This window comes from Propithecus coquereli, unplaced genomic scaffold, assembly GCF_000956105.1.
Source record: "Propithecus coquereli isolate 6110/MARCELLA unplaced genomic scaffold, Pcoq_1.0 Scaffold126, whole genome shotgun sequence".
NCBI lineage: Eukaryota > Metazoa > Chordata > Mammalia > Primates > Indriidae > Propithecus > Propithecus coquereli.
Window position 1 is genome coordinate 1540719 of NW_012136747.1, and position 14874 is coordinate 1555592.

Below are 14874 nucleotides of genomic sequence, written 5' to 3' on the forward strand. Positions count from 1 at the left end.
ACGTTCACTCACTCTTTGTCCCACTTGTCTGAGAACCAGCATTTCCTGCCTCCAGAATGCTGCCCAGGATGGGTGACTGTGAGGGGGCTGTGTGGGGGCTGTAGGTATGAGCCTGGGATCCAGAGACGATGCCTGAGCACACACTCATACAACCCTGGACCCGGCAGCAAAGATGCCGTGGACTGGATTACGCACACCCAAGACGGCGGGCTGCCCGCAGATGCTCACCAAGGGCTGACTTGAGCACGGAGCTGCTGGAGAGTGGTGGAGTCACGATCCCCACAGAGTCCACAAAAGAATGAAGTAATTTCAGGTACTCCAGAGCACTGGAGAATTCACTAGAAAGAAAAGAAAGGGCCCCTTGAACATCAAAGCACACACGAGGACCACATTCACGGTCTAGCCGTTCAGGCCTCCAGCTCTGAGACTCGACGGCCATTTCCGGCCCCTTCTCCCTCCTCACCCCAGGCACACGGTTCACACCTCCCCAGGCCTGCCTTCCGCATTCTCTGGGCTGTCACTGACATTCTTCCCGGCCTTTCTCTATCATCCCTCCCCAGCCAACCCCAGCTCCTCCCCTCAAGGCCCAATTCCAATGTCATCTCCTCCCAGAATTTTCTGCTCCCCCAGGCAGAACTGCGCACACTGCCTCCCTCCTCTGGTGCAGCCAGTTAGGACCTGGGCCCTGTGAGAGTGACTCTGACACCTGTCTGCCTCGCAGGCCTTGCTTTGTGAAGGAAAAACTGTGCTTGGGAACTATGTTAATTGCTAAAAATTGCTTGGCACACTCGGCAAGGGGCTGGGTCCCCAGGGTGTCGTGTGTCTTCTGCTGAGCTCTCCACCTTCCACCCGATCCCCTCAGCAGGCCACTGCTCCCTACCCCAAAAAGCACCATCAAATTCCGGACTCGCTCCAAGTACTGACTGTGTTTGGAGAAAGGACACGTAAAAAGGGACATACTTGGTCTAAGAGAAAAGGCCAGGTCAGCGCTCACAGGGCTCTCATTTTTGGGAAATAAATACAAAGGAATCATTCGATCTGGCCAACTCGACACCAGAGCTTGTTTCCGTCTGCCGAGACAGACAGGCCCTGAGAGGCGGGGGGCTAGTCCGGGGACTTTACCAGCTCTCTTCTTCCTGGTCTCCAGCCTTCTTCTTGGCCTGGGGTTTTACCAGGGACTCCACAGCTTGCTCCAGCAGGTTTTTGCAGAAGGCCTGGTGGACCTGGGCGATGGGGTCAGCTGTAGAAGACACAGGCAGGGAGACGGGTTAAATGGGTTTTATTTCTGGGGAAAATAGAGGACAGGGACAGAAACCCAAGAAACAGCTATGCCCTGTGCCTGGGGGTCAGTTCCCCTTCTCAGCCAAACCCCAGAACTACCATGCGCAGGTGGAGGTTGGGGGAGGGTGTTCACCCCAGACTGAAGGGCCCCAGACTGTGTAGTTCTCTGGACTCGCCTGGGCTGGGCGGGGGCAGGGGCAGTGTGATCGGAGGGAGCTGCGTGTCCCGGCACAACGCTCAGCACTTCAACGTTGGGAGCTATGAGATGGTGCCCTGAGCCTGGTCAGAAAGCAGAAAGGTGGACAGCCACCCCACCTCTCAGAGGCTGCCTCTTCTCCTTGTGGCTTAGGAGAACAGCTAGCCAAAGAGAAAAAGGTGCTGGCTGCTGCCATATTCGTGGCAATGAAGAACCTGCTCCTGTCTTTCCAGAGCCTTGCCACGGAACCTGTGATCAGCAATGACCTGGCCGAGCCGACTGAACGAGGGGCCTTGCCACGCGTGCAGCAGCCGACTCTCACCAGCAAATCCCCTACTGGCCAGCTCAAATCACAGCAGCACCAGCCTTTTCTCCCCTCACATGTGGCAGACACACAGGCCTCGATCTGACCACGAGGAAGAGGAACACTTATGAACATATTCTGGGTGAAAAGGCCGAGAGCCAGACACTGCAAGCGGTGGACAAGCCGGTGGAAAGTCCAAGTTTAGCCAGCGGGGGTGCGGTGCGAAGACTGAGGATTGCTTTTACGTTCATCTTTTACTTTTTGCTGTTGTACACAATGTTCACATTGAGCAATAAAGTTATTATTTAAAAAAGAAAAGGACCACAGACCTCCCTAATATTTGTCACACACTCCTGTACCTGCAGAGCCTCACTCTCCCCACAGACTCCCAATTCAGAGAGGGGGAAAGAGCAGCAGAAAGCCACTGAGTGCTCAAGGTCTCAGCCAACCTCGACTGGCCTCTACCGCTCCGAGGCCTGGCGAGTCGACTCCAATCACTATCAACTGCAAGGGACAGAAAGCCAGCACCTCCTTCTGATGCCTGGAGCCCCATCCCTGTCACCACGCTGAGCACTTGATGACCGCCTGCCACCTACTGTTCCGTAACTGCTCCATACACGTCTGTCTGCTCTCCCAGTGGGACCAGAAGACCGGAGGCCAGGAAACAGCAAGCCCCACACGTCCTTTGTGTCTCCAAAGTGCCAAGAACAAGGGCTGAGAGTACAGTTGGTGCCTAATCACAATTTATTACCGCGTGGCACTGTGATGCAAGGACCAGGGGCTCTGAATGTCAGAGAACAGAGTTGCAAACCCAGCCCAGCTGCCGACAGTCTCTGATCAGGTTTGTGATCTTAGGCAAGTTACTCGACTTTCCTGAGCCTCAGTTAAAACAAACAGGTTAAACAAGACTGAGACAACCTGTATCTCCACATGTCGTAACCCTGCAGTACCGGGGCTCCCATGGCTTTCTCCAATTCTGCATGTCTGCGAGAGTGTTCTCACCTGGGTTCCTCTGGGCACAGTACAGACTCTCCTTGGCAGCCGACTTCACTGACCAGCTCCGCTCCATGAAAAACTTCTGGCCCAGGGGGTGGCAGAGCCAGCGCAGGGAGTCGGGGACAGCACTGCGTTCGGCGCCACACAGGCTCTGGGCTCGACTGAGGAAGTAGCTCTGTGGAAGGACAAGGACCAGTGGCAACACCAAGGTGGTGGAATGCTGGCTGCAGCCACTGTGGGGGCAGCCTGGGGAGAGGAGACCAGTAGAGGGTCAGGACCTCAGGGGAGGAGGTAGAGCCCTCCACTGAAGCCAGGGCCAGTGCTCCAGTGGCACCTGCCAGGCTTGGTAACCAGGTCCGAACCCCAGCAGGGTATATGGGGGGCTCCTGCTGTGTCCTGTCCTGTTGGGGCTGCCCGACCCTACTAGAATCAAGTCCTTACCCTGCTGGCATTCAACCCGCAGGGCGAGTGGGGAGAGGGGAGCAGTTTGCCAAGGTGTCCGAGGCTGCACCTCACCCTCAGCCCCCTGAGTGCCAAGCTAGGCAGTCCCTTTGATCCTGGGACTTCTGCCCATCTGTCATTGTAATTACATATCTTTTGGAGTATTTTTAGACAAAACTGTATTCTGCTTTGACTAGTTTTTCATCTCCTTTACCTCTGAGTATAGAGTGTAGAACAGTGCCCAGCACATAGCCAGTAGTCAGGATCACATCAGACAGCCCTGGAGCAAAAGGCAGCCTGGGGCTCGCCCAGGACCCACACGGGCATGTGTGCATGTGTGTGGGTGAGATGCCCTCCCCACAAAACTGGCCCCGCAAGGGCAGACCCCTATAGAAACCCCAATGCCATCTTTGCATGAGCACCAGCCTGCAAGGAGAAACTAAAAGGGGGCTTTGCAAGCCTCTTTGCCAGGCAATTCAAAAGCTGGTACCCCCATCTCCAGGCCCCTTCTCCACCTGTCAGGATAACATCATTCCAGGGCCCCAGTGACAAGTATTGCAGGGATAATGCTGTCTATCACATATTTTCAGGAGTTCTGTCATTTTTTGAGTAAGGATATCTTCACTCTAACACCCACAATTACCAACCCATAAAACTACTCAAACCAGGCCAATGTGACTAAGGAGCCAGGAGAGACGAAGGGGAGGGAGGGAGAAGCATGAGACACAGATGGCACGGGGAGCGCGGAGGAGAGGCTGCTGAGCGGAGGCTCGGGAACCTTGACCTTCACACTTCGGTCCCTGCCTCCACAATGAGCGTAGCCGTTTCACGGTCTGGTTCAATCTGATGGTTCTGACCTTTACTGGGCTCGAAGTAGCCATCAGCTAATGTTAACAGCTTTAGAAGACTTGAATGCCAGGGTCAGAAATAGCACTGCCAAAGCGCCACTCAAGGACGCAGACGGAGGAGACTGTCTCTCTCCAGGGGAACCTGGAGACAGCTGCCTGAATCCGAGAGAAAACAACCCGGCCAAAGTGCTCTACAGACACACACTAATATTGTCCCAGCAGCTTCACAAGGTGGGGCATTTCACTTACATTTCTAATCACAGGGCCAGTGCACTCAAGTCTTTCCCCTTTGCCGACTAGCCTGGAGGAAAAGACACTGGAGAACACGAGTACGCAACTGCATAACCCGCCAGCCTTCCACAAAGCACTCGCTGAACCTGAGCTGGCAACTAATGTTGGGAGAGCAGCCGCTGAGGAGCTAGAGGCTGAGTGTGGGGTGGGCAGTGTGATTCCAGGGCTTCCGTGATGTCTCAGAACCTTCTAACAGTTGGCTCCAATTCTCTCTCCAAGATAAACCTGCTCCATGTGCCTGATCAGCAAGGGAGGCTGGTGGTTGCTCCAGCGGAAACTGAGGACCAATTGGTCCCTCAGAAGGGCCCAAATATCACAAATAGAAGCAGAAACGAAGCCTAGTACAGGTCATGTGGCAAGAAGAACCCAGAGAGGCCAATGAGGAAATCACTAAGTTAAAATACATTTTAAGATAAATTCTTAAAAAAGAAAAGAAAAACTTTTAGTTGTAACAAATCTCAATGGTTGGGGGATATTTTACACCACAGAGTGAAGAAAAAAAGAAAAAAAAATTAAGTATAAAATCTTTTAAAAATAAAAAAAACAAAATGGGGGGGCTTGAATTTAGTGGTTTGAGCTAATAAGAAATGTAAATCCTGGGACACAGTCATCCACAGTATGGTTTCTGTAAGGGAAATTGAGAAAACAATTTTTGTTACTTTTTAAATTCTTTTTGGCATCATAGCCCTATAGTAATTTTCCTAAAAAAATTTTTTTAAAATTTTCCTAAATTTTAGACACCATTCAGAATTCTCCCAAGCTGGGGCCTAGGAACCTCTCCCCTACGACTCGACTGCTAATTGTCTGATGTGAGAGAGGCTGTGGCAGAAGCCCCAGAACTGTTACAGACCCTGACAGCCAGCCAGGACCCCGGGCCAGTCCCAACTCCAGGTCAGGTCCCCCAACACCGGTCTAACCCTATAGTTCTCAAATCGTGTGCCAAGGTACCCTAAAAGCACCAGATCGAGCACTCAGGGGAGCCACAGGCCGTTTTTAATTTCTGATGAAAACGGCAGTGCTCTCGTCAGGTAGACACCGTGTAAGTTCCTGGAGATGGTGTGCAGTCTCAGCGTGAGAGCACACTGCCTTCCTTTGAATGACGTCATATCTTTGTAAGGCTGAGTTTTTGGAGGCTGTTGTGATAAAAAGCACTGTGTGAAAGTCAGTGTGGAAAAGGAAAAAGTGGCCAATTTGATTCCCAAGCCTGAGGAGGTGTGCAGCGCTCAGTAGGCACGTGCATCCCATATTAGTAAATCATCATGGTTATAAAGAAGCAAAACTAGGCTGGGCACAGAGGCTCACGCCTGTAGTCCTAGCACTCCGGGAGGCCGAGGCTGGAGGATTGCTTGAGGCCAGGAGTTTGAGACCAGCCTCAATGAGACCCTATCTCTACGAAAACTAGAAAAATTAGCTGGGTGTGGTGGCGCATGCCCGTAGTCCCAGCTACTCGGGAGGCTGAAGCAGGAGGATGGCTTGAGTCTAGGAGTTTGAGGTTGTAGTGAGCTAGGCTGATGCCACTGCACTCTAGCCCTGGTGACAGAATGAGACCTTGTCTCAAAAAAAAATATCATTTTTTCCTTCAACTTCATGTATGATTTTTTCAAATGGCTACTAAGCTATTAAGACATAAATACCTATTAGGATGTTCAAACCTAACTACTTAACAAACAGAACTGTCAGGTATTTCTTTTGGCTGAAGGACACCATAAAAACGTTGCTGAGACAGAGAATGCCAAGAATCCAGTAAGTCTGGGAACCTCTGGTCTACACCATTTTAACAGAGGCCAGCCCTCTGCTCGCCCCCAGTGCCTGGCTCATTTGTTAGCTAAATATATCTCATCAAATTCAAAGCTTTGTCTTCCTTTTTAAAAAACTACTGTTTGGGTCTCTTAATCTATCTCCTCCTGAAAGAAGTAACAGAAAGGGGCAGTTAATTTAGAGATGACAGTTCTCCTTGGTCCATCTGACTAAATATGCGAATTTGGCAATACTATTAATGTTTCAAATATTTGTATCTTTTGACCCAGCATCACCACGTCTAGAGATTTAGTCTGAGGAAGCTCTTGTAGAAGTGGGTGAAGACAGCAGCACTGTTTGTCATAGCAAATACCAGAAACAAGCCAAATGTCAGTCAGCAGCATCAAGTACCTCTGTAGAATAAAGAGGCTACAAAGAAAAATATCCAAGATTTATCATTAGGTTGAAAAAAGCAAGTGGCAAACAGGGTTTATGGCTGTGAGCAGGAGGTGAGCTGCCCTGGGGAGAGAGGGAAGCTTCCGCTGTATTTACAGCCACTCCCCATCGCTCGCATCACCGCACAAGCTCCGCCTGTCAGAAACGTGGTGCGCTTTAATCATCCCGAAACTGCCCCCACCCTCCAGTCTGTGGAAAAATTGTCTTCCATGAAACCAGTCCCTCGTGCCAAAAAGGTTGGGTCCGCTGACTTATGGTATAATCACATTAAATAAATTATCCCGAAACTGCCCCCACCCTCCAGTCTGTGGAAAAGTTGTCTTCCATGAAACCAGTCCCTCGTGCCAAAAAGGTTGGGTCCGCTGACTTATGGTATAATCACATTAAATAAATTATAATGTATTAATATATACCTTAGCATGTGCAGGAAAAACACTCTGAGGAAATATACATTGAACTGTTCATGCTTATTAGGCATACCAAGCATTTTTGTAGGGGATGAGTACATGGGGAGGGACAATTTTAAGGCAACTGTTTTCCTGGTCCTCAGCTGCCACACACATGCCTTCCTCAAATGGGCTCTCTGAGTCTCTTTCAAAGGGTAGTTGTGTCTTAGCAATAAGGACAACTGAAACCCTACTAGGGCTTTGGGATGACAAGATGATCCTAAAATTAATACGGGGAAGTAAAGGAGCGAAAAAACAGTCACTAAAGCTGGAGGACCAACACATCCAGACATCACGACTTACGAGAACACACAGCCAGTAGGGCTGTATGGCGGTGGTGCAATGGAACAGACTCTAGAGTTCAGAAGCAGACCCCGCCCCCAGCCACAGACACCTGCTTTATTAAAAAAGGGGTCACTTAGTGCAGTAGGGGAAGGACGGACAGTTTTTTTTTAATAACAGGTTCTGGGTCGGGCAGACATCCATATGGAAAAAAATGGATCTTGCGCCACCACCTCCAACTCATACAAAAATTAATTCCAGGTGGATTAGGTACCTGTGTGTGAAGAGTAAAAAATAAAGCTCCTTGCAGACAACATGGGAGGATATCTTCATGACTTTGAGGTGTGGCAAAGATTTATTGAAGAGGGTATGAAATGTCTTAACTGTAAAGGAAAAGACTAATAATCTCGATTTTGTTAAAATTAAGAACTTGTGCCATCAGTAGACACTATGAAGAGAGAGACTAGGCAAGCCACAGAGTAGAAGATATCAGAAAAGCATATATCTAACAGGATTGCCTCCAGAATAAAGAACTCCTCTGATCAATGAGAAGACAGATACCCCAAATAAGAGGTAAGACTTAACAGGGTTTCACAGAAGAGACTATCCAAATTGCTAAAAAACATGGAAAGGTGCTCAATGTCATTAATCACCCAGGAAATACAAAAGAAAACTACAATGAGATGAGGTAGAAGGGCTAAAACAAAAAATTGACATCATCATGTGTTTCACAGGGAACTCCTGTACACTGCTGGTGGAGTGAAAATTGGTACAACCACTTTGGAAACACGCATAACCTCTGACCCTGCACTGTCCTTCCTAAAAATGCAGTTGCATGTTCACTGAAAAATGTGTATAGGGAGATTCACAGCAGCACTCTTCGTAACAACCAAAACCAGAAAGCAACTGTAAAGTCCATGTACAGTAGTCTAGTCATACAATGAAATGCTATAAAGCAATGAGAATAAACGATCTCCTTCCTTCCTTTCTTCCTTATCCCCCAGGACACCCCACTCATCAGTAACACACCCAACCCCTTCCTTCCTAGCTTATTTTTCTATTTTTTGTAGAAATGGGGTCTCACTCTTGCTCAGGCTGGTCTTGAACTCCTGACATCAAGCAACCCTCCCGCCTTGGCCTCCCAGAGTGCTAGGATTACAGGTGTGAGCCACTGCGCCTGGCCATGTTCTATTTCTTGATCTGGGTGGTTATTACATGGCTGAGTTCACTTTGTGAAAATTCATCAAGGTTTATATTAAAACATGCATTTTTCTGCACATGTGTTGTATTTTGATAAAATAAATGTCTTCAAAACACTTATTGGGGGCATGGAAATTATAAGTGTGATGACATCAGTCCAGAGCATTAAAACAAAGTGAACAGGGGAGAGCCCTTGCCAATGCTTCCTCCTCTCAGCCTAGATTCAGCCTTTCCAGAAAGCCCACCTGACTTTTCCTAACATCAGCTAGGAGCTCAGCATACCCTGCAGGCAGTGGGTTAACGCTCATCCCAGCATAGTCCTACAGGCCACGTCCCTGTCTGATTCCCTGCGAGACCATACGCTCCCTGAGGACAGGGCAAATGCCCGTGCGGAGCGGGTGCTCAGTAATGTCTGCTGAATGAATCAATCTAAGGTCACAGAAAGTGGGTTGAGACATAGAAAGTATACTGGGCTTCCCTGTACTCTTTGTCACCTAGACTAGTGTGATACACCTCAGGAAACATATCAGTGTCACCATGGTGCAAATTCCTATTCATTCTCAGCTCATCACTATGGTGAGACATGATAATTCCGTTTTGAACTTATCTGATGTATCCAGAAGTCTACCCAAAGTGGGGCACTGAGCACAACAGGCCTGTTTCTGCTAGGGTAGGAGAAAGTCTGAGGTCAGAGATGCTGCAAGCTGACTGATAACAAGGACCAGGATTATCCAGTTGTGAATGCCCAAGGCTGGCTCCCAGCCAGGCAAATGGGAGGCGCTTGACAGCCACAATCCCTGCCCCTGGTCTGACCTGAGCTCCTTGCAGATAGGCACTGGTTTTCATTTCTGGATTCACAGTGCTATGATCAATACAGGTGCCCAATAAATACCTTTTGGGTGAATGAAAGAACCAGGAGACATAACCAAGAGATCCTGAGAATTTTTATGACCACTTGTAGAGCAGCAGAATTGCGTATTAACCCCCAAGTACAGCTCTGTATCACTGAACCAATTTTCTTACCCTAGGGCACCAAAACGTCCTGCCTGTAAGGCTTATGCCTAAAAAGGCCACAAGGGGAGGAATTTTGGTCTGTTTTATTCACTGCTTGAAGCATTGGTGCAATGAGCAACTGAATGAATGCCTACCTCTCTAGGTGGTCAGCACCTGAGGGTGGGGCCCACACCCACTTTGGCATCTCAGCGGCTGGCTGGGGAGAGTGCTTAGGGAAGTGCTTAGGTTTGCAGAAGGAAACCGAAGGGTACTTACAGCCAGGAAGCCCAGCTTGCCCCCACACCAGGTCTTGAGCCCCATGGCAGCAGTCAGGTGGATCTCCACCAGTGTGCTCGGCGGGATTTTCTCCTCTGCACATTCAGCCAGGTTCACAGCACACAAGGCCATGTGCACATCTGAACAGGTGGATCCTGCAGGAAGCTTCCCTAGGTTGGGCAGAAACAGACACTAACATTGACAGATCCTCCAAACTTTTTCCCGCTTTCTCCAGCACAGAGTAACAATGGAAATAGAGGAGAAACTAGGTGAGCTTTGTGACCAGACATGTCTTAGATGGGATGCCAGGCTCCGTGACTTAACTAGCTGTGTGTTCATGTCTGCCTCTCAGGGTGGCTGGGGACGTGGCACCCCACTGTGTACAATGAGAGCCATCATGATTTCAGGTCACTGTACAGGACTCAGAAGCACACAGTGCAACATTTCCCAAAACAGCGCCAACAACACGGCCACATTCTGCTAACACAGTTCTGTGTCTCCAAATGTTTCAATAGAGATAAGGCAAAAATTTTTCTTAAAAACCAATTTGAATTTATTTTCACTAGAAAACTGCCCACAATATATAAGCACACTCACCTTTAACAGGGAAGTAACATAAAACTGAGCAATGACAGCTGGACACAACTTGGTTTAGTAGGTGGAAGGGCAGAAAAGGCTTACTCTGCCCTCCCCTACGAGAGCTGAACAGCAGCTCACCTGGGTGTACCCCCGAAGTCAGGGGACAAAGTGCCCATGCACAGGCCCAACCATGGCTCTCCTGAGGCTTTCATACTGTTGCTTGCTTTGGTCCTCACTACAGGGGCTGGGAGGCGGCAAGGACAAGCCATCTCCTTGCCTCAGGAAGTACCCAAGGTCCAGTTGGTGGCAAAAAACCAGGCTTCCCAAGCTCACTCAGCCCTCATCCTGCTGGGCCACCCTGCCTCCCTGGGAGACCTCAGCTCCTCCAGTCATTCTGTACTGGCTTGAGTTGTCTGTCTCCTCCAGGAGGCACCAAGCTCTTGCCTTCAGGGGGAGAGAGGGGAGAGGGCAGTGTGGGAACCATACTGTATTCATCTCTGTCCCCTCAGCGAGGGTGGAGGGAATGAGTGATGTGAAGCTTCCCAGCTAGAACTCTCCAGAACTTGACAGCAAGGAGGACACAGTCTCCTGATCAGAGAGACACCTAGGTATGGGCTTGTTCTGTTCCAGGGGCACAGAGAGGGAGTGGACAAGAAAAAAGCAGGGGAAATTTGCAAATAAGGACCTTCTGCTACACTCTACCCTGAGCCCAAGCATTAAAACTGCACAACTGGCCCCACTGTCTCATTTCCTGCTCACTCCTCCATCCCTGGTGCCCACATCTGCTCCACTGCTAGCAGCCACTGGGGCACTTCCAACACTTTTCAGTCTCCGCACCCTATTGCTATGCTCTGGCGCCAGCCTGTCTTCCTGCACATCCCAGCAGCAGTGGCTCCCCCTCAACCCTCTCTGCCCCGCTCCTCCCAACACTGAGCCTCTCCAGCCGCTCCTCTCTGGCAGCCCTGCCCGACTCCTCATCCTCCATCTGTTCTTTACGTGTGAATGTTCTTCCAGATGTCCCTGAGGGTCCCCTTATCAGCACATACAGTCTCATCAGCTCCCTTGGTTTTCACTCTCACTCTTTTCTGGGCTGCAGATTCTGCGTGTCCAGCTGCCTACTGAGCATTTCCCCTCTGTGTCTCACAGGCAAGTGTCCAAAAGGGAACTCATCATCTTTTCCCTGGCAAGTTGCTCCTCCTCCCGATTTCTTCACCTCTGTCGATGGTACCACAGTTCACCCAAACTCCCAAGCAAGAAACCAGTGAGCCATGCTCGCCGGCTCCTTCCCTATCCATCACATCCAATGAGTCCCCAAGTCCAGTCAATTCTACCTTCTAATTTCCTCATCTGTCCTTCTGGCATCTGGCATCAGCTACATCAGCTCCTATTTGGCCTCCCTAACTCTAGCCTTAATCCTCTCGGATCCATTCTCTATCTGCCATCAGAGTGAATCTTCTAAACTTCAGGAGTACAAACCTGATCATATGCTCTTCACCAGATCCTACTGATACACTACAAGATCCCCGGCCTGGCATCCACATCCTTCATGGTCCAGGCACCCCCTGCCCACTTGGGCCCTAGATCCCATCACCCTCTCCTTGCACGGCTCACTCTATGACTATTGATGTATTAGTTGAGAGACCCACCCCAAGTGGGGCTCCTCCTCTGGAACATCCCTCTGCCTAGAAGGCACATCTCCCGCAGAGCTGATGACGTCTATGCCTCCTCCATGCAAGCCACTACTTTACCTCCCCTGAAAGCCTCTCTTGACACTCTACTCAATAGGCACCTCTCCCTCCCAATGAAAGTATGTTTCTTCTGCTGAGTCTAACACACTCACACTGAACTGTTATTCATTTGCTGCCCTGTCTGCCTTTCTATTACAACAGGAGTTTACCGAAAGAAATCAATGATCATATTTCCTTGAATCTAAGACGTCATCACTTTTAAGTCTTTCCATTAAGTATCAGCAAGGAAAAACGCTGCCAACTAATCTGTAATCCCAAGCGTAGAGATTATACTGTGGAAAAAATTTGTGCATTTTAGAATTGATGAACCACGGTAATGAGTTATCTTTACAGTAATGGGTGCAGGTAGAAGGTTGGTTTCACCACTCCAAAACAGCAATGTAAAAGGGGCTTCGACCAGGGTGGAGAACTGGTAAATCAAGCTACGGAGGAGAGGTGGCACAGGGTGCCTCACAGCAAGCCAGACAGTGCACCCGCCCCTTCACCTGTGATGTGCAGCTGGTGCAGCCTGTGATAGGCCAGGGCTGCGTCCCGGGCACTGGTCTTGGCTTCGTCCTCAAAGCCCGCTGCGGTGGCTGGGGTGGCCCGCCAGCGCTGGAAGACTTTCTTGAGCAGCCAGCGCACCAGGCGTAGCTTCTGCAGGCTGTAGCGGATCACATTCCAGGAGAGGCTGCAGGCCAGGTCCAGGCGGGAGGTGGGCAGTGCCCGGCCCAAAACTGACAGGCAGGTTTGTAGGTTGGCAGCGGCAGCTGCAAAATCTCCCTACAAAATAGCAAGGGGGGGAGGGTACTATGGTCACAGCCTTGCTGTGGTCTTTCTGTTTTGATAGACTTCTACTCTCCCCCACCCCATAATCAGAGTATGACACTGTAGTCCATTATAGAAACCTGGGAAACTTCAGAAAGCTACAAAAAATTAAAAAGAAACCACCTATAATCTCATCTCCTGCAAAGAATCACTGCTGACGACATTTTGAGGTATTTCCTTCCAGCCTTTTTACTAAATTGGGATTGCACTGTATTCTTTCTTTAAGCAAATGTTGGTCAGAGTTCGTCATGGTAGCTTTGGTACATTAGATGGTCACACAGATTCAGATGAACTACATTGAACTGCATGGTCCTTTAGACTTTTAGGGTCTCAAATTTGGTCCCCAGAGGCCAGTAGCAGCAGCCCTTGAGAGTGTGTTAGAAATGCAAACACTTGGGCCTCACCCTGGACTCACTGAATCAGAACCTCTGGGGTTCGAGCCCTCTAGGTAATTCTTATGCCTGTTAAAGTTTGAGAACCATAGTTTTAGGTAAATTCACAACTAAACTACCCTAACCTAGGATCCAGAAAAACAATTCTTTGCCAACCTGAGATGGTCTAACGGAGAGTCTATAGTACTGTATTAAAGATCTCTCTTTCTCTCTCTCATTACTGGGGATGAGAAGACTCAGGCTATATGGTCTTCGGAAACTGAAGTAAATTCTCCTCTCTTTTCCCCTATTATACAGCTGGTACAATATCTGTGCTTTGCTTCTCACATCATTCCAGGAAGAGTGGGTAGATGTTCTCAGAGGGACAATCTCTACAGTGGTGGCTGTACCTTTTCAGCTAAGGGAAGCACTTGTATTTACAGACTCCAAAAGAGGCAGCTGTCCCCGCTCCTTCCCTGCTTTCCCCTTGAAGGGTGGGTGTTTCTAAGTCCCAGTCTTTGGCTCCCACGCTTTCTGACCCAACAATCCAATTCTCCCCTAGTACCCTGTCCTGGCAGATGTGCATCCTCCCAAGCATTCTGGTCCTGCTCCTCCTCGGCCCTCATGGACTGCCTCCCGGTCACTGCTCACTCTCCAGGGGTCTCTGCCACCATTTTTAAGCAACAGATCCCTCCGTCAGAACTCATCTCTTCTGCCCCAAACTCCACAGCACCTTATTCTTCCTCTGTCATACTGGAGATGACAGATCATTCTGTATCCATGGAATTACCTACACATAGGCGCCCTCTCTGCTGCTCATGCCTGTTCAGGAGCAGGGGCCCTTCTTCCTCTCCAGCATCGCAAGCACGCACCCTGGGACCTCATCCACACTGACAATTCAACACAAGCTGCTCGGTTACTGGCCACACTTTGGGGAGGAAGGGGAAGGACGGATGGCGGAACTTACCCTGGCGAGGTCCAGGTCTGCCTGCTTCCGGTGTCTCCAGAAGGTGACTGAGGAGCGCGAGTGCAGCCGGATCACGGGCTCCCCGTGGACCAGCAGCTTCACAAAGACGCTCAGGACAATCACACCGTTTACCAGCCATAAGAGAAGAGTTGGCACCATCCAGTCAAACCAGCCCCCAGAACCTAGAAGGGCAAGTCACAGCTGAGCTTGCCAGGAAGGGCCTCGTGGGGTAGCCAGGTACCTGACTGACCCCAACCTTGTGACATCAGAGAAACTTATGCCTCATTTTCAGAAGAAAAGGCAGATAATTCTATAACCTAAATAGGAATTCTGTAGCCCTTGTCATTATAGAGCTGAGTGCCACAAAAATCTTTGTTAGCCAGAAAGGGTTAGGACACTGGTTTTGCAACTCAGGTAAAAAACACCACATCCTCCTTCAAATAGGTACCAGCCCTCTACCCCTCGCTCCCACCCCAGGGTATTTATAGCCGTGTGGGTTCCCGATTTGTTTTGCTTGCTCTAACTGAACTTGGGTTTGCCTTGTTACTTCCAAAATGCAACTTACGCCAGTCCCTATCAGAAGCGAGGAGGTGGGAGCTCACTATAGAAGCCCTCCGGCACCTGGCAGCCAAGCCAAGCAGTTTGTACACAGGAC

At 49.7% G+C, this 14874-nt stretch overlaps 1 protein-coding gene across 1 annotated transcript in view; it reads right to left on the reverse strand.

The window, feature by feature from the left end:
* The window catches only part of SREBF2 (sterol regulatory element binding transcription factor 2), a 59995-nt gene that overhangs the window by 9074 nt on the left and 36047 nt on the right, over window positions 1-14874 (reverse strand). Inside the window, exons 9-14 of the mRNA XM_012638122.1 lie at window positions 14220-14401; window positions 12560-12836; window positions 9748-9917; window positions 2784-2952; window positions 1123-1240; window positions 229-338 (exon numbers count right to left, since the gene is read on the reverse strand). Coding sequence (XP_012493576.1) covers window positions 229-338; window positions 1123-1240; window positions 2784-2952; window positions 9748-9917; window positions 12560-12836; window positions 14220-14401 — 1026 coding nt within the window. The remainder of the gene's footprint in view (window positions 1-228; window positions 339-1122; window positions 1241-2783; window positions 2953-9747; window positions 9918-12559; window positions 12837-14219; window positions 14402-14874) is intronic.